Source organism: Rousettus aegyptiacus, unplaced genomic scaffold, assembly GCF_014176215.1.
Source record: "Rousettus aegyptiacus isolate mRouAeg1 unplaced genomic scaffold, mRouAeg1.p scaffold_m13_p_5, whole genome shotgun sequence".
NCBI lineage: Eukaryota > Metazoa > Chordata > Mammalia > Chiroptera > Pteropodidae > Rousettus > Rousettus aegyptiacus.
The window spans coordinates 62,017,012-62,036,678 of NW_023416308.1; the positions used below are offsets into that span (position 1 = coordinate 62,017,012).

Consider the following 19,667-nt stretch of genomic DNA (forward strand, 5'->3'; position numbering starts at 1 on the left):
GAGATCTTATTTCCATTATATCTTTCACTTGTTTTTAATTTTTTGGCTACATATATCAGCTATTGATTTTTGTAAGTTAAATTTATAACCTGTTACTTTATTAAATTTTCCTATCATTTGCAGTAGTTTTTCCATTCACTCTTTTGAGGTTTTTCAGGTACATAATTATTCTATATGCAAAAAGATAACGTTTTACCTTTTTCTTTAAAATTTCTATAATGCAATTGCTCTAATGGCATTGGCTAATATTTACAACACAATGTTAAATAATAATGGAAATAGTGATATTCTTGCTTTATTCCTAATAGGAAAGCCTTTAGTAATTCTCTATTAAATTATATACAAACATTTGGCTTCATTATAGAAAATTATTTACTTTTTGAAATAAATTTAGTCAGACCATGGTTATTCTTATAAATAGCTAAACTATCTTTCACTTTGGTACTGATGTGCTTTTCCAAGTGACAGAAAAAGGTTGATGCTATGACCTCTGCGCCAGCACAGCTTACTCATGGGAGTGAGCCTGACATGGGAAAAAGCTTTGCCTGCAGTTTAAGGAAGAAAAAGGGTTGAGAAGTGTGCCTGTACAGTTGTGGGTATTTTTTTTTTTTTAATCTCCACTGTACTTAGAAAGTCTACTAGATTCTTTGATTGTCAATTCCTTTTAAAAGTTCAAGTTAACTTAGTCAAGATGCTAAAATATTTGTGTTCACAGAATAGCTATATTAATGGGGTAAAAAAGCCGTTCCAACCAGTTAGGCTGCCCTGACCTTCATGAAGTTTCAAAGTTGATGTGCTCTTGAAAAGCTTGCCTCTTTCTGCTGGTTTTGTCCTAAGCCTAATCTATAGTCAGAACAAGTGTTTCTCTGTAAAAGACTTCCTTCTCCTCATTTGCTTTTTATTTCCCACAGTTGGGGCCATTTGTGAGCTCCTGAACTAACAAACAAAGCAAAGTAACTCTCAAAGATGTTGTGCTCAAAATCGTAATTGAAAGGCCTAAAGAAGTACAATGGAATCAAAGCAGGAGGAAACCTGAATGTAGGAAGTTTCTTCAGAGTTGGTTTCAATGCTGCCCACCACAAACACTTTGGGTTTTGCAGGCTCCTCTAAACTAGTCTGGGTAGATGCCAAACCCGGCTTTACAAAGGCTCATGGCGGGAAGTGTCCAGTGGAGAGTTGCAGGGAAAGACCTCTGTCTTTTATTAAAACCAATTAAGTCCTAAAGTACTGAAATTCTGTTCTGCCTCTGTTGGCATTTCAAAACCATAGTTAAAACATTCTATAGTAGTGATTTTGAGGATGATGCCCCTGGTATTCTCCCCAAGCTTATAAGTTTTGTTTTTGAACATGCAACTAGAAAAATCATGTCAGTTTGTGCTTGTTTTATAGTTTATATATTTGCTTCTTAAACTTTATTATCTCTAGTTTACCAGTGTTGTGAGAATCAGAGAAGTTAAGGGATGTGCCCAAAGTCGCAAGGCCAGACTCAGACCTAGGTCTTATGGAACCAAATTCTAAATTCATTCCATCATATCATTTCCATGTGCACTTAAATTATACACACATTAATTATAAATGTAGATAATATACATGTGGACAAATATGTGTGCAAATGTTATGTACCTTGCTATACAGAAATCCTAATTTACAAAATACATAACTGACACGAACATTCTCATTTCAGGAATATCAATCATGGAATTATTTTAAATAGGAAGTTCACCATTGCCTTTAAAATTGGAATCCATTTTCAAAAACTGATTTACTCATAAGTTGTCAGGCACAGATCTATTATATAGTGAAATTTTGTCACTTTTTTTTAATATTAGAGTTGGATTACTGCCTTATTTTTCTCTATACATTGCACTTGTTTTAGCATTTTTATAACCTAAATATACAAGGAAGTTTTGGGCCACTGCCCTTTTAACCTACTAAAAGTGAGATGATGCTAAAGGAGAGAGAATAAAACCCTTGATGAGGGTAGTGTCCCTTGAGAGTCTTTTGATCTAAGGAATCATGGAGGAGCTTTAGTGAAAGTGATTTGTTTTTCCTTCTCCACCACCCTCACCTTTCAAGTAGGTGCAAGGTGGAGAGAAAGGATAAAACAAAGTCCAAATCTTCAAGGTAGAGTCTGCTTTTAAAGAAAGGAGGCTTGGTAAGGAATTCTTAACACATCACTTAGAGACAAAAGAGGAATGAAATCCTCATGGTTGTGCAGGGAAATGCTAACTTTATGAATGCAAGTTACAGACCTCCTGGCCCCACTGAATACAGACTCTTTGGCAGAAAGCCTTTGTGGTCAATCTGAATTAACTGCCTTTGTGGGGCTTAAAAATTTTGAAGATTACCTGAAAGAGACTTTTAATCTCTTTGGCCGTGGAGTATATAAATACAAGCTGATTTTCATATCTTGAATAAGAAAAGTATATTAAAATCACAAAAGCACACATCACGAGTTCCCGAATCAAATCGATGTAATTTTTAGATTATTATTTGGGCATGACTATCTCTACTGTCTTTCATGAATAACAATAAAAGCCACACACATAATATTTTATAGTTATAAGGTATATTATTTCAATTTTAGGTTGAAAATGAGACTGCAAAAATAAAACCCGAACGTGTCCAACACATCACAGATCTCAAGGATCTTCTCATAACATTTTATTCTTATAACAACCCATGAGGCGCGGAAGGTCTCATCCCCATTTTACAGAAGAAACTGAGTCTCGCAGAGATGGAGCTACCTTCTTTAGCAACACAGATAGCAACTGGTGAAGTGCTGAGTCACCTGATTCAGGGTCAGTGCTCCTTCCACTATACAAAATGCTTCCCCTAATGAATTGAATTGTATATTTTGTATATATAGGTAGGTAGAAGAAAGTTTCTGAGATAGTATCTGATTTTCAGAAAGAAGAAGTGGGTTTCTATCTTTTTACCTGTATACACCACAAGCAGCCAGCTAACTAGTCTGTGTCTCAGTTTCTCACTGGATAAATGAGTATAATAACACTTGATTTAACTACTCCCTCAGTGACAAGAAAGTGAAACTTAAGAGTGAGGCTTGTTAAGTCTTACTATGCAAATATCAAGTGTTTTATATTCCTATGTATTTCTATCCATTGATCCTTCAGAAGAGTCATGTTCTAGATTTGTTTAAATATGCTATAAAGATGCAATAGCTCAGATTGGTCTGACAGATGCTTGAGGAAAGCTGTTAAAATTCATAATTTCTTTTCCTTGGTAATGTGTGTTTTTGTGGCCCATAAGTTCAGTCGGTTGAAGTGAGGGCTACGAGGAGGGTGGGGTATTTTGCTTTCTTCCCAGCAAGTATGGCTGGCTATAAGACATTCTAATGGCCATAGGTGGTGTCACGTCCCCTGGGCAGCCATCTAAAAATGTGTCCCCCTCATAACAAGGAGGGTCAGGTGAGTTGTTCTTTATGCCTTAGCATTTAATCTTGCCTTTGAGAGGCAGCACAGTGCAGTGGCTGAGAAAGTAAGCTCTAAATCCAACTGCTTGTGTCTGAACCCTGATCTATTCAAGTTGCTTAACTTTGTTTTTGCCCCAATTTCCTTAACTATAAAATGGGTATGACTAAAGGGGGTTATTTTGGTGAATAAAATAATATTTTATATTATTTTGCTAGGCAATAAACCTGACAGTTCAGTGACCAAAAGTAATCACACAAGATGGTGTGATCACAAATTCCTAACTGGACAGGTCATAGTGAGCAGTCGGTTTCCAGGCCTATAGCTTTCTTAGCAAAGATCAACATTTCCCTTAAGTGAGCTCTATCCATTGTTCTGATGCATCTAGAATAACATACTTTTGAAATGTCAGAGCAGTTATCTTTTCCTACCCTTTGAAGCACAACCACCTGTATCAGAGCACAAGACCATAGAATCACTCATTATCTTGTGCTCATCTTTATGTAGTGTAAATGTTAATTATTAATTAGCCTGTACCGACCAATGTAAAAGAAGTATGTGTTAATCCATTTTGCCTTTTAACCAGTCCTAGAGATTTTCCCCCCATGCTCTCTCTCACCTTCTTAATCTACCACCCATAATTTCATGCATCTTCTTTATGTCTTCTCCTTTGATTCTAATTTATAAAATAAGCTGCAAAACTGCCATTCTCTGGAGCATTTGAAATCTTGCTCCCTGGCATGTCATCATTTTGGTCCAAATAAATTCATAAGAATTCTCTACAGGTTTAGACATTTCTTACATCGACATCTCCTATTTCTAACAGAACCAATTACCACGAACTTCGCAGTTTAAAACAACACCCATTTATTATCTCCTAGCTCTGTAGAGCAGAAGTTTCAGTATGGTGTGCTTCGACTGGGTTCTCTACTCAGAGTCTCAGAAAGCTGAACTCAGGGATTGGCAGGGATGAGTTCCCTTCTAGAAGCTTTGGGGATGAATCAGCTCCAAGCTCCAAGTTGGCTGAATCCAGGTACTTAATGTTATAGGCTTGCAGTCCCACTCCTTGCTGGCTGTCAGCAGGAGCCCCTCTCAGCTCCTAAGGGTGCCAGTGTTCCTTGTCATGTTGCCCCTTCCACATTCAAACTAGCAATGTTTCAAATCCTCTCCCATGTAGAATCTCTGACTTCCCCTTTTGCTGCATCTCTTCCTACTTCGGCTGGAGGAAGACATCTGCTCAGGGGCTCATATTCACAAATTCTGGAGACTTGGATTGGACATGGACATGTTTGGGGGCTCAGGGTGAGGCATTTTATCTACTGTAAATAGTACCTGCCTCATAAAGTAATTGAGAAAGTTAAATGAGTTTCTTTTTGAATATAAACAATTTTTAAAAATTGATTTCATGTATTTCAGTCAATTACAGTCATTATCTTTAATGTTCAAATTACCTCATCTTTGGCTAGTGGAAGGTAGTTTAAGTTGCCTCCAGTCACCTTTGAAGATGATTCCACTAGTCTTTTCTGGCAAGATAAGATGCCCAGGCTCCTGACCCAAACCTGGAATCAATTATTTTGAAAGGAATCCCGGTTCCTCTCCGTGTGAAATGGTACGTGGAGACCACAGTCTGGGCCCTAGGGTAGAATCCCTCTCACAAGAGATCTGTAGTGCTCCTCGGTGCTTGGACAGTAACCTCATCCTCCTGGTATCTCATTATCCCTGCGCTTTATGGGCCTCTGGTTCCACCTGGATATTTCCTTTCCACTCTGATAAGAGCCAGCGTTCCTATGATGCCTCACCTTTTCTCTACCCAGACTATACCCCCTCGCTCAAACCTTTCATCTTTCCCTTTTAAGCCAGACACTTATGCTCATTGCTGGGCTTCCACAACATCAAAGTGGGGAACACTTCCGTAATGTTGAAGAACAGCGGTGCCCTTCATTTTTCACAGATTATTTCTATTTTTTTTTTTTTTTTTTATTTCTTGAAGGGAGTTAACCTCCTCTTTCTTATCCATGACTCTGATAGATAAACTTAGCCTCTTTTTTTAACTCAGGACAACGGTGCTTTGAAATACCATGAAAATAGCCCAGTTATCACAGCAGGAAAGCTTTATAAAACTGACAGTCCCCCTCAGGTGTGTGTTTTCTAGGAAGCATGGGTGGTTGCATGTGGAAACTTTTAACTAGAGTTTCCGAGTAATAAAATAATGTTGAAGAGCTAGTTTATCTTACCTATTTTTAAGCCATACTCATTAGGACACCTGATGAATACTAAGGGTCTACTCGCTAAAAAAAAAAAACATACATACACACCAACATTTATAAGCAATTTCATGGGCTTCAAGCACCTTCCAGGATCTGAGACTATCTTGGGGAGTTTAATTTGATTGCACAACAGGGTCCTGACTTGTATTGGCTTAGTGGAGGCAGCAGGATCTGGAGAGCGGGAAGGGGTCTGGACAGGAAGGAACATAACCGGAACCAGGGTGCCAGTTTGAAATCTCTCCACTCGACATTTTTCATTTTTTGGTCTAGAGTAATGCTATTCCTGGTGCAGCCATAAACTATTTGCTACCATTCCATGACATTATACACATAAAAATTGGGAGTAAGTTTTTAAAACTTTGAGATAATTCTTGGAACGCAGAAAGCACTTAACAATGTTGGGTGGTTTTAAGCAAAGAGAAGACTGTCAAAGAGCCATCAAAGATAACCGTCCTGGGAGGGAGCATCAGGAACTAGGAAAAGCCCACTAATATACCCAGGGTCTAGGGTGCTCAGGGCCCTTGAAAAATTCTACCTGGTTTGATCTGCATCGAGGGTACTTTCATCGAGGATGCGTTGCATTAAGGGATCATTTTATACTTTCCTCCCCATGGCGAGTCAAAAAGTTACAAAAACAGTCTTTCATTTAAAGCCTGGGATGCAGCACTGGATCAACCCCTTTATCCGAGTGCTGTCTCAGACACTCATTTATTTCTCACAACAACCTCTAAGGCAGTCCCTGTGATACAAATGCTCAGAGAGGCTATGTGATGACAGTAATAATAATTGCAGCCCTAGCTAATATTTCTTGAGACCTTACTATATTTAGACCTCATGCCAATACTCTATATAAACTCATGTAATCCACACAGCTCTAATGATGTAAGTCTTGCTAAGTCCAGGTTATAGATGAAGAGTCTAGAGTGCAGAGAGGTGAAGTGACCTGCACCTGCCGGAGGAGATGCAGCTAGTAAGCAGCAGAGTTGGGATTGGGACACAGGTGTATCGCTACAAAGTCCATGCTGACAAATACGATGTTATAACGTATAATAATAGCCTTCATAAAATCAACAACTATTTTATGCAGAGGTCCTTGTCCATCTTGCCAGGAGATTTCTGTATATGTTGAGATGCTTTGTTTTTCCATTTAGTACATCTGCATCTTTATAACTTGAACTCCACAGAACCTTTGTACTCACACTAGGGAGTCTCGGTGAGGAAAAGGATGTTTACTCATCACCTGACATTGTAGCTTTGCAGTGTAAGAATCCTATGAGTTGGGAGAAAAGGCTAAAGTGAAGATGAAGGGTTTTCAGGCAGACACAGAGATCCCTGAGGCTTGGATTTATTTGACACTTGTGAAGTAAAATTCCACGTGTTGTTTATGGCTGATTGGAAACTCGTGTCATACCATGTTTTATGATTACAAATGAACAAAGCAGAGTAAAGTTCTCAAAGGAAAAGTGAGCAGGTGTTTTGGGGCTATAAGACATTTATTTAGTTATATGGTGAGGAGTATCTGTTTGATGGTAGAATCATTAAGCTGCCTAGGTTCATGGTTTGGAGTATGCTTTAGTGGTTTCTAAAAGAAATCTAGAATGCCTTTTCTTTTCTAAAACACCTTTTTGTAAAAATGTCCTTGACAATGAGGGCTTTGACTATTTCAGAGAACTGCTGCTGCCACTACTGCCAGAGCTGCCGTGGCAAACGTGAGCAGAGGCCTGGACCGGCAGAGATTGGTGGCGTATTCTGGCCCAACACAGCCTGATCGAGCAATGGTTTTCTGATGATAGTAACGATTGCATACAAGTTTATACTCTGGAAACTGTTAGTGCATACTTCTTGAGAAAGTCATTTTGTTGGGGACACAAAGTGGAAGCTTTTGAGAAAAAAATCTCTTGATACTCTTTATTAATCCGCTTAGCTTTTCCTTGCCAAGGGGAAGCTCCAAGTTCACCCCAAGTCTCTAACTCCTCCCCAACAACTTTGGAGATAACTCTAACTATACATTAGTCTGAAATAAAATCAGTGAAAGTGGGACTGAAACAATGTATACATTAAAGGTATTGTAATAGATGCTTCCATATTAATTTTTTAAAAGTGGGCGTATCTTGTCACTCGGTTTTAAAATTCTGAATCACTGTGACTCAGGCACCTAGTACAGTGCTTAGTATAGCCATGAACTAAAGAAATACTTGTGAAATAAGTGCTGTTAAATGATTTCTCATTGGGTCTTAATGAAATTCTAACATAAAAGTTTCACTGATAGTTTTTATTTTCAATTAATATGAATGAGCTGTGTGCTTTGGAGATCCAGCATGACTTCCGTATAGGCCCAGTTGAATATGTAGTTATCCACTAATCATTCACTCATTCTAAAAATATTTAATGTGCCTCTATAACATTCTGGGCATGGTGGATTACTATTTAATTCAATTGTTCTAAAATCCTGGAGAAAAGAAGGAAACTGAATATGGTTCCATGCTTTATTTGTATTTTATTCAGACATGTCTTATATTTCTAAGTAGTGCTAAAAAGTTGGGTTTGGATATGCTAAGACATAGCTAATTTAAAAAGTCTCTTAGGGTGAGGCCCAGGCTTCAGCGGTTTTAACAACCAGGGGATTCTACTGTGCAGTCAGGATAAAGAACCATTGGCATGCAGGCTATAAAACAGGAGACGGGAATTAGGGCACATAGATCACACTCCTTGTTCTTTATTAAGGCTACGTGACCTTGGCTGTATCACTCATCTGATCTTAGTTTGTAAAACTAATTTGGACTCTTAGGTATTCTCTAGCTTTAACTTTCTGTGACAGATGAGGTGAAGGATATTATGGTGTATTAACTCAGACAATATAATGTACTCCTCTTTCTAAATTCAAGGAAAGCTGACTTTGCTGTCAAAAAGATAGACCTACAGTAAATGAACAGGAAACAAACACATCTTACTCTTCCCTACATGAACAAACACAATTTCTTGAAAGAGGTAGCTACGTTATATAATACTGTTGACAGAATCCTTTCTCTAAGTTGTTCTCTCAAATGATTTTTTTTATACACTAGAAATCCATGGACATAATTTACTACTTCCAATACATTTTTCAATTGTTTGAAACTCTGACTTTAGCAGACCTTTTGGCATTCCCACTATTTAGTAATTTGACATCTTACCTGAGTGACAGCAACATTTGTTCCATCGGTGACTTCCACACTCATATTATAAATGGACCTCTGCTCTGCGTCCAAAGGTTTTGCAATGACAATTGTCCCAACACCCTTCTCTGCGTCAAAAGAGCTGTCAAAATTCCCCCCTGATGATTTCACAAAAACAACATAAAATTAGCATATCTGAGAAGTTATTACATGTATTAAAGCATATAGCTTTAAAGACAGCTCTTAAATAGAAATATTTTTGACAAGTATCCTTATGACTCAATTTTGTACACATTAAACGGGACCTCTTCATTTCTAACTTAATTCTAATTTCAAAACACAGCCTCTGCAATGCATAACAAATGACACCCAAAAATAATGTATTGCAAAGAAAACCTCAGCACTGTTAGAGCAGTGAAGCATAAACTGACTCCATAAAATATTTAAAAAGTTAAAGGCTCTTCAGCCTCTTGCGGCTTCTGTGCTAGGAATTTGTAGATCTTTTTGCTTTTCCAAAGTAGATTAAATTCTTAGTAAACAGCCCAATTATTATTAACAAAAATGAGTAGACACTCAAATTGCAGGATTGATGGCAAACATTTGGTGGATAGAGCTCATGTCCCTAATTTGCTGTCAGAAATAAAATTATAAACATTAGAAAATAAGAAAAAGCAAAAACAAACAAAAAAACCAATTCCATATTAAAAATTCTATGTCTGAAAGTTGGGATATTTATAGAAAAGTTTTTATGCCATTTCGTCAGTGTGAATTATTTTTCTCCCCCAAAATAGAAAGACTTTGTGAAATTCACAAAATAAAATCTGGAAAGAATTAGAGGAAAACATTGACGTATGTAACATCAACTTAACAATTAATACAAAAGTTTAGAAAACTTTACTTTTTCCCTCTTGGACCAGGTATAATCCACAATCTGTGAATCATGTGCTTAAGACAACATAAGCCTTGTTGAAATTACTGTAGATTGTTTCCATTTCTGTGAACCAAAGTGGTTTATGATCGTTCCAAAAGAGAGGATAATGGTATAAATGCTAGGGCAATTTTAATAAATATCAGTATATGTTTATAAGTTCTATTTGTTTTGATCTGAAATTTCATGATGTCAATTAATTTTATTATTGGGTAGTAATTTTATTTAACTGCAACACATAGGCTGATACATTTATTGAATTTCTTATTTTTTGAAAAGAAATCTTGGCTTCTCTAACAGTCAACATTCTCCGCATTTTATTTTGCTGATCAATGAAATGAATAATACCATATATAATTTCTATGATATTACTATTACAAATGGGCAGATGAGTTAAGGGAAAGAAAAATTTTACTTGAATTACTAGAATTTGATGTACAGTGACACTGAATAAATACAGTCGTCCCCCCCTTATTCACAGGGCATATATTCTGAGACTCCCAGTGAACACCTGAAACCAAGGATAGTATTGAACCCTGTACATGTGGTCTTTTCCTTTACATACATACCTATACTAAATTTTAATTTATATATTAGAGCATGAGATAAACAATAACTAATAATAAAATAGTAATTAAACAATACATATACTGTAATAAAGTTATGTGAATATGGTCTCTCAAAATATCTTATTGTATTGTACACACCCTTCTTCTTGTGAGATGACACAATGCCTAAGTGAGGTGAATGACATAGATATTTTTGGACCGAGGTCAACTGTAACTGAAACCGCAGAAAGTAGAACCATAGATAAGGGTGTGACTCCTGTAATATGGTTTACTTAAAAAAAAAAATCTGGTCATATATATTTCAAATACTCATTGCTTCCAGTGGTCATATACACTCAAGATCATTTAATTACTAGAGAGAACATAATTGCCCTTGACATTTAATTAAAGTTATGGAGATACAGGGGTACCAGAGAATTGCTTGGAGATAATATATTTTTCAAAAATTTCATCTAAAAAGAGACTCGTCTCCTAATTAATATCGCTAACTGATTTACTGAGGAGAACTAAATGTTAATTCTAAAAACAACAACAAAAAAATCTTTTGAAGAACAGGAAAAGGAGACAGGAGAAGAAATCTAGGCTGAAAAGAGAAGTAAGCCTTAGGTCACCATGTCTGTTTCAAAGGGAATGTTTCATGTTGATACCCACATGAGATAAAATGTAAGGCTGATTCAAGTGCCTTGAATAACCATCTTAATGAGCAAAGAAAAATCATTTGCTATCAAGTGGTACCTTCTGAAAGAAATTTTGTCATGAAAACTTTCAAAGGAAGGGCATAAAAATCACCCCAGATCTGTGCAAAAAAAAAAAAAAAAAATGAGGATGCAACATCTAAAGACATTTCTGGTGGGTATGAAATCATTTTTTAAATCACATTTAAAATAATTTTTAGAATTTTTTTTTTTTAACCAAGATGTTTATAGTAGTCTCCCCATCCCTGATTTCATTTTCAATTGCAGTCTGAAAATAGTAGATGGAAAATTTCAGAAATAAACAAATCATAAGTTTTAATTTGTCATTCTGAGTAGGATGATTAAATCATGAGCTGTCCTGCTCCTTCCCGCCCAGTTACGAATCATCCCTTTGTCCAGCATACCCATTCTGTATACGCACCCCACCTGTCAGTCAGTAGCCATTTTGGTTAACAAATAAACTGTTATGGTATCACAGTGCTTGTATTCAAGTAACCCTGTTTTACTTAATAATGATCCAAAGCACAAGACTAGTGATGCTGGCAATTTGGATAGGCCAAAGAGAAGCCTTTAAGTGAAAAGGTAAAAGTTCTTGGTTTAAGGAAAGAAATAAAAATTCTAATACTGAGGTTGCTAAGGTCTATGATAAGAACAAATCTTCTATCTGTGAAATTGTGAAGAAGGCAAAAGAAGTTTGTGCTAGTTTTGTGGCTGCACCTCAAACTGTGAAAGTTACAGCCACAATGCATGATAAATGCTTAGTTAATATGAAAAAAACATTAAATTTCTGGGTTGAAGACATGAATAGAAAACGTGTTTGACTGACTGCAATATGTTGCACCAGGAAGCATTGAACCTCTACAGAGATGTCAGCAAGGGACCCTCTGAAATGAGTCATTGATTGCAAGTAAGGAAGTAAGTTTGGACTGAAAAATATAAAAATTACTGGAGAGAAAGACCACATTCAGATTACTTTTATTACAGTATATTATTGTAATTGCTCTATTTTAGTAGTTATTGTTGTGAATCTCTTACTGTGCTTAATTTATAAATTAAACTTTCTCATAGGAATGTATATATAGGAAAAAAACAATACATCTAGGTTATGGTACTATCCATGCTTTCAGCCATCCATTGGAGGTCTTGGAACATATCCTTTGATGATAAGGGGAAACTAATGTACTTTCTTAAAATGAGTACCCTGATTGTTTTTTGGGGGCTTAGGGTCGGAGAAGAGATAATCTTTTAACACCAATCATTTTAATAGATGAAAATTTGTAGATTAAGGCAAAACAGAAATTATACAAATTATAAAACCTTGTTTTGCTCCAATTTAAAGATGAATGAACATGAAATTAGAGAACATGCAAGCAAAGATTTCTGGTTTCAGTTACTGTTTAAATGAGGCAGTCCTATATATTTTCCTTCAACTGCCTGAGACTCGAATTTTCCTTGGGGCCCTATGCAGAAATACATAATCATTACATGTGCTTAGCGGCATAAAATTGACATATTTTACATAACAAGATTGTGTGCTTTCTTATGAGTTATTTTTCATATCAAGTAACATTTTTGGCTACTTTTAGAGTTATAATTTTTTATAGTTCTCTTTTCCTGTGTGTGTGTGTGTGTGTGTGTGTGTGTGTGCGTGTGTGTGTGTGTGGTGTGTATCTCCTTCTTTCACTTTTACTGCCTCAAATACTCCAAAACAGAAACTTCTAAAGGAGTCAGGGAGATAGATAATAGAAAGCCGATTAAGGAACACTTGAGAGAGCCTGTGAAGTATCTCTCAGTCTGAAATCCGAAAACAAGATTTCATGTAAAACAAGGTTTCCAAAATCTTCCCTGAGTTTTAAAATGAATTTCTGACCAGGGACACAGAATCCAGACCAGCAGTTCACCATCAACCCTTATGCAATTTAATAACCTACCACTTAAGCATCCCATTTCATAAATGACTCCATATCTCTCCCCCAGGGCTCATTTTTCAGGCTCCCTTTTAGCCTGAAAGGTGATTTCATTTCATAGGAAACCATGTCAAATTCATCTGGGGTGAGACTATCAAATGGAAGGAGTCCATTTTCACTAGCAGCATTCTGTTTAAACAAGATGTGCTTCCTCAGAGCCAGTAACACAACATGCAAAGCCAGAGTATGCTAGCACAGTAGCGTTAGGCTAAACAAAAGGTGGGAGAAGGGAAGACGCCACAGAGCTGGTCTGAGTTTCAACAAAGTGGGAAATTTGAAAAGTCACAGCCTGAGCGTTGCTGCAGGGGTGTGCGGCAGAGATGGTTAAAAGCGAGGTTGTGAACAGCCCACATAACAGATAATTCATGTTGGGGACATTTCGCTAGGACTATTTTTGGTCAAGGTGGGAGTAATAGAGTAAACAAAGAATAGAAGAGGCATCTTGGGTTTCTATTGGATTCTAAAGTTAAACATATCAAGTTGGAATGCCCTCGAAAGCTTTTAGAAATAGGACAAGAATGAAAATATTTTCAGCTGGCAGCTACTATTTGAATGTGCTGGGCAGCAGGGTGTCAGGCCACAATCTAATCGAGCTTTTCTCTAAAAAAGGGCACAAAGCATCACCATCTCTCCACGATGAGTTCCAATAGTGAATATCACACTCTTCCCTAGCATATTATTCCATTCTATTCTACATGTAATTGTAATAATACCACCCAAAAACTAGTAGTCACTAAGGGGGAAGTGTTACGTGAGAAGCTTCCAAAACACTGAGCTGCTGAATCTCAGTGAATTAAGGGAGTTGTTCACAAGCTGCTCATTCAAGTTCTGCTTGTACACTGAACTTAGGAAAAATGCTAAATATCAGTTATGGTTTGATCATGAATAATTTTTTTTTGCCTTGGAATGAAGCAAGCACAGTACGGGGCTGAAAAAGATATTTTACATGGAAGGCAGGAGACATGGAGTAGAGGTCAGGAAACAGTGGTAGGAAGGAAAATATCTTCTAGAATCTGATTTAAAATCCATTTTCTTAAAACAATGAATATGTAAAGTGCTATTTAGCTTTTTTACTATTTTCTTAAAATCTCTTCAGGTGTCCTACTATGGCCTGTATTGTTGCTATGGAGAATAGAAATGGTTGTTTGGGATCAAATTAGGGGCAGACTGTAGAGTAGAAGAAATGAAGTATTTGATGTCAATTGAATGACAATGAACAAGTGTCATCCTGATGGAGAAAGAGTTGTATTAGAAATGGCCACAGACATGGCTTCTCTCAGGAGGGGTGGGTAAGAGTTTTGTGACTAAGAAATATGGCCAGTTTGTTAGGAAAGATCCAGAGATGTCCAGGCTCTAGTCAGAGAACAAGGATGCTGCTAGTGTGAGCGGAGTTTAACTTGCCCATTTGATCCAAGCCTAATAAGGGAGGGATCCACTGGTGACAGGCTCAAGAAGGGCAGGTGGTAGCTTATGGGACAGAAGCATCCGAGAACCCAAAGTCTGCAGGAACCTATGACAAACTAAGGGTCGAGGTAGACTTTATTTACCTGCAACACAGAAAAGTATTTCAGCTAGAGTTGGACCTCTGGGATAGCTCACACCATCAGAGAATTATTTTCAAAGAAAAGTCTTTCTCCTCTTTATACATTGGGTGAGGTAAATAAACAATGACATACTAATTGCTTATCTACAAGAAAAACTTTCTCTAGTCTAGGTCAAGCATAAAGCTATAAAATTGGGTGGCAACATTCCCCATCAAGCTGTGGGTAAAGAGGAATTATTTGAAGTGTGTAATAATGGTAGTATGCAAATCAAGGAGCTGCTGAGTTGAAATCATATTCTCCTGAAAAGTGTGAAGATATGTGATAAAGCCACAAAGATTAGGGGTTAACTTTGTTCCCTTGATTTTTTTCCCCTTTTAACACGGAGAAGGAACATGCTGTGAGTTGGGCTGTTTAAACACAGAACAGCTGAACTTTATTATGTTTCCTTTTAATAACAGCTTTCTTAACTAGGTTAGAAGTTGGGCTTCTGTTTCTGTTAAGGAGGGTCTAGCGATATAACTTCTTATAAGCAGTGGTCTCTTTGGAGACACAAGAAAGTGATTGGCAGATCCCTGCTGCAGGATTTCAGGCTTGGGAACAAAATCTTGCTTACCACACAGTTTTCGTGAATTTATATTATGGTAAGAGGGAAGAAATGCAGTTAAATAAGAACTGAATAGATTTGTAAATATGGAAATGAGGAGAGAATACCCCCAAGGGAAAAAGCATACTGAAATACTATTTCTGCTCACTTAATGAGAATTCAGCAGTTACAGAATTTGTAAGCTGTGTTAGGCCAGGATGTTGTATTCTCTATAACTCCAAGTGTCAGTACAGGTGTTTGTCCGAATATACTAGGTCTATAATGGAATACTTCATGACTCTTCCAAGGGCTTTGACTTCCCTTGGAAGAGTCATAGAGTATTTACCTAGATAAGACCTACACATAAATCTGAGACCTCATTTCATATCCATGATAACACGGTATACCTCGTGTCAATTCTTAGCATGCAACTACAGCACACTGCTAAATGTCTTAAGCATTGAGAAGCATTGTTCCTTCTCTTAATTCCTCTGTTAGCTTGGCCAGAAAAGATGCTTACATAAGGAGGAAGGGAAGAAAGAGGAACTTTTCAATGGCCAAAGATAAATTAGCAAGAAATCTTAAAATGAAACATCTTGCATATGACAAAGAAAACGAAAGGTTTTTAGAGATGGGAAAGATGTCAGCAGATTGAAAAAAAATGACTTTGTTAGATTAGAAAGGATTTTCAAAAGGGAGATTTGGTGGAAGAGGGACCATGTCAATACTGAAAGCAATCAGCATATGAGGAAAAGGTTTTACTTTTGTAGTGAAACAGAGAGTTGGTCTTTGGCTAGATGTTGTTGTCTAGATGTGGGAATGGAAATAAAATCATGTTCTGTTTGGGTATCCAGCCAAGTAAGTTTGATTTGTTGGAGAAGCTTGGCTAGATGTTACCAGATCTAGAGTGAAATCTCGGTGATGCAAGCATCACAGACCAGAGGGAAAACCCTTTAGGTCTTCATTAAAAGAACTACAGGTGCTCTGATACTGAGAGGATTCTATAGGAAGAGTATAGCATTTAGAAAAACAAAGATGGAGAAACATGAAAACTGATATCATGTTTTTGATAATGATTCCCAGATATATATTTGGAGCAGCTTAAAGGTATTCTTTCTAAGTAGGGCTCTCATCTGTAAAATGACCTTCTTTTCTTGGACAATTCTCATTTTGTTAAATGTGCAGTGGTTGACATGGCTGGAAATACAGTGGAGGGTCACAATGATCATGAGTTTGTCTCAGAGTGCATCACTAGGGTTAATGCATTGGCTACCTGGGCCATCTCCATTGGTCACCATCGTTTATTCCACTCCCCCTGGGTGGGCTGCAACAGAAGCATGGCAGGAGGAAGGAATGAGGAGACAAAAGCCTTGATCTTAAGGGTTAAGAATGGAGATAGGATAAACACGATGAAAATATACAATAGCACTAAAAATGCCGACATGAAAACATTCAAATAAGGTTACATGCGGCACTACTAGGCATGCTGCTTACCTATACACAATCATATACAGACACATATGCAGGAATGCTGAGGAACTGCAGAATTGACTTGGCTAACTGGAGTCAGATGGCTGGTCAGACTGAGTGTCAGAGAAAGGCATGCTTGCAGAGCTTTTGAAGAGGAGTACAAGCCAGGGTATCCTGGGGTAGGCGAGGAACGCAGTGGGATATGCTGCGGGTCAGGAGGTTGCATATAGATCATGCAAGATTGAGAAGCAGTGCTGTCAGGCTGTCGAGGTGCTTGCAAACTGGAGTGTCAAGAAAGGAGGGAGATAAACTGGTGGATGAGAGCAGGTCACTCCTCCCACAGCTCAGGACACCACACCAGGGGCCCTGTTCCTGATGGGTTTTGACTGTTCTCTCTTTAGGGCTATTTAAAAGAAGTCACTATCACACATGTCCCTGGAGGCCCTGCATGGAGGACACATCATGTTGACACTGAAATACAGTTTTTGTGACTGACTGGGGTGGTAGTGGTGAAGGAATCACCAAAAATAATGACAGCACAGGCGACCAGGCAATGGATGCATGTATGCGACCCTTTGTTTCACCAAGAAAAGAGCTGCGTCAGTTACTAACTTAATGAACTGAAAATTACGGAGAAGATACAGAAGCAGAGATATCTTTCATGGATCAGAGAAGGTTTTATTGCAAATGCATTAAGTGGAGATGAAGAAGGAGTTGAAAGCATGGGATGAAGATGGTCGTGTACAGGGAAGGGTGACTAACACCAATTAAGTAAAACAAATAAGTTCCATCATCATTCTATAATATGAAATATGGAGAAAACAAGCCTTTTCTTTCTGGGAGTTCAGAGGCCCCTCTACTGAGGTTTGATTGGGGGCCATGGAACATTCTTTTTCTGTGCCTAATTAAAACAGATGTCGAATGTTCTAAATGCTTTCCCCAGGTCCAGCCACTCCTGGGAAGAGAGGCAGGTTCCTGCCCATCCTCTCCAGGCAGAGACACATAGAAGGAAATGATTCCCCCAGACCAGCAATCTGGATTCCCCGCCTCCCACAGAGAACCGAGAGAACCGTGGGAAGTCAGCTCAAGCTCAACCAGTGTCTGATCCACTCTCCCCTCTCTTTTCTTAGCAACGGCCTGTTTTGTTTCCTGGTCCTCGGCACTTATTTCCTTTCCACTGTCCCTCCGTGCCGGTTCGTTGAGGGCAGTGGTGCTGTTCTGCCCTCTCTTTTTGCAGCCCGGCGTGCTTGCTTGCTTTCTTTCAAGGAATCCAAAGGTTGGCTCCCAAGGTCTAGTCTGCACGCTTCCATCTGCTTTCTCTATTCAGCTCTTGAGGGAAGCTCTCACTGGCTATATATCTAGGTTCCATTTCCTTTTATGGACAAGAGCCAGGGAACTCTTCCTGGTGGGTTTTTTTTGGCCTAGGAATGGGACTACTATTGCAAAACAGGAGTTGGGATTTATTTTAATTTATTTTTCAATTGGAAAAGGCCCAGTTAAATAAACCAACCTACAAAAAGATGAAAACAAAACAACAAAAAGCCCACACACCTCAAAAGCAAAGAAAAAAATTAAATCAAAACAAACCCCCAAATCCAAACCCCATCAAACCTCAAACAAAAGAGTAACTTTATATGAGTAATGCAATAGCTGTTAGAGGCATGTATGAAATCTGTGGGCTGCACTTCAGCCTGTCACAGGCAGTTATGAAAGATGTAATTTAATTTGCTTAAAAAAAACTGTAAAAGGCAGATTGGATAGCTGTATTTTAGCAAATGTGTTTGCACTAAGGGTACCTTCTGTTGAACAGTTCTGCCCACAAGCTGTCTGTAGAATATAGAACATCTCTCGAGCATGCTTGCCACCTTGAAGCAGGGCAGTCGGGAGCAGAAAAAAAAAAAAGAACAGAATGCAGAAAAAAGGTGAAGAAAAAGAGAGAAATGAAGGACAGCAAGTCTAGTACCATCAATACATTTAGAAATGAGATTAGCCAAGTGTGACAATAGAATTTAAATGACACACAGAAAGACATTAAGATTGCAGTAAATAACATACTATGGAAAATCCAGCCAGAGAGCACTTTCTGTTCAGCTTAGCTACAGAGTTGGAACGAAAGCACAGGTCTATTATTTATTTTACTGGCTCTTTTGCATTCCAGCACTATATATCTTTTAATTTTAGCACTAATTAGTTGGTTTTGTTGTTGTTGTTGTTGTTTTGTTTGTTCGTTTTTTGCTAGCTGCTCCAAACAGTTAATGATTACATTGCCAGAAACAGCTCTGGAGGACTCACACTTACCGACGATGTCAAACCACAGAGGGGTGTTAGCTGGCTGCACAGATACCACCCCCACAATCTCGGTGACTCTGTCACTTTCCATAACTGTGAAGTTATAAAATGGCTCATCGAAGGTCAGTGGTATAGGTGAAGGGGGTGGTTTTTTAATCCATTCAATGTGGAGGCGGGCCGTGGAGGATTTCTGCGGGCGCCCATTGTCTACTGCCTTTATCTACTCATACACAGAGAGAACACAGAAAGATGTCTTAGGGCTAGGATCCTTGTGGAAGTTGGATTCTGTCACTCATATGTTGTTAGGCTGAGAGTCCATCCACATCACAGCATCAGCAAAGAGAACAGAGTGAAGATCTAGGAAGAATGAGCCCAGGAACTGGGGAGGAGACAACTTAGTCAAAAGGGGGCTCCATGCCACATTTGCCAGAAGGTGATTTTGACCACCGCCGACTTTACGAATGTGTAAAAATTTGAAAAACAAATGTTGCACTTATAATTTCTAGTGTTTTATGGTCATGAATGATAGTTGCATGAGTAGAAATAGCTAATTTGATTCCTTATCCCTCTGAAGGTAAAAGGGAACAGAGTGCAATGTGAATCTCTACTTAAGTGTGAATAAAGTGTGTATGCACAGAAATGTGTGTGTGTGTGTGTGTGTGTGTGTGTGTGTGTGTGTGTGTGTGTATGGTCATGTTTTGCTGCTCCTTCCTTCTGCTTTATTCTGGAGAAGCATTCCACTCACACAATCTCAGAAGAGTGCTGGGAC

At 38.1% G+C, this 19,667-nt stretch overlaps 1 protein-coding gene across 5 annotated transcripts in view; it reads right to left on the bottom strand.

Annotated features, from left to right (window-relative positions):
* FAT3 (FAT atypical cadherin 3) overlaps nucleotides 1-19,667 on the bottom strand; it is a 603,178-nt gene that overhangs the window by 99,942 nt on the left and 483,569 nt on the right. For 3 of the 5 annotated variants that reach the window (XM_016158662.2, XM_016158659.2, XM_016158660.2), the window contains exons 6-8: nucleotides 18,908-19,118; nucleotides 18,406-18,474; nucleotides 8,872-9,011 (exon numbers count right to left, since the gene is read on the bottom strand). In XM_016158662.2, coding sequence (XP_016014148.2) covers nucleotides 8,872-9,011; nucleotides 18,406-18,474; nucleotides 18,908-19,118 — 420 coding nt within the window. The remainder of the gene's footprint in view (nucleotides 1-8,871; nucleotides 9,012-18,405; nucleotides 18,475-18,907; nucleotides 19,119-19,667) is intronic. The other 2 variants (XM_016158663.2, XM_016158661.2) reach the window with 1 other exon arrangement.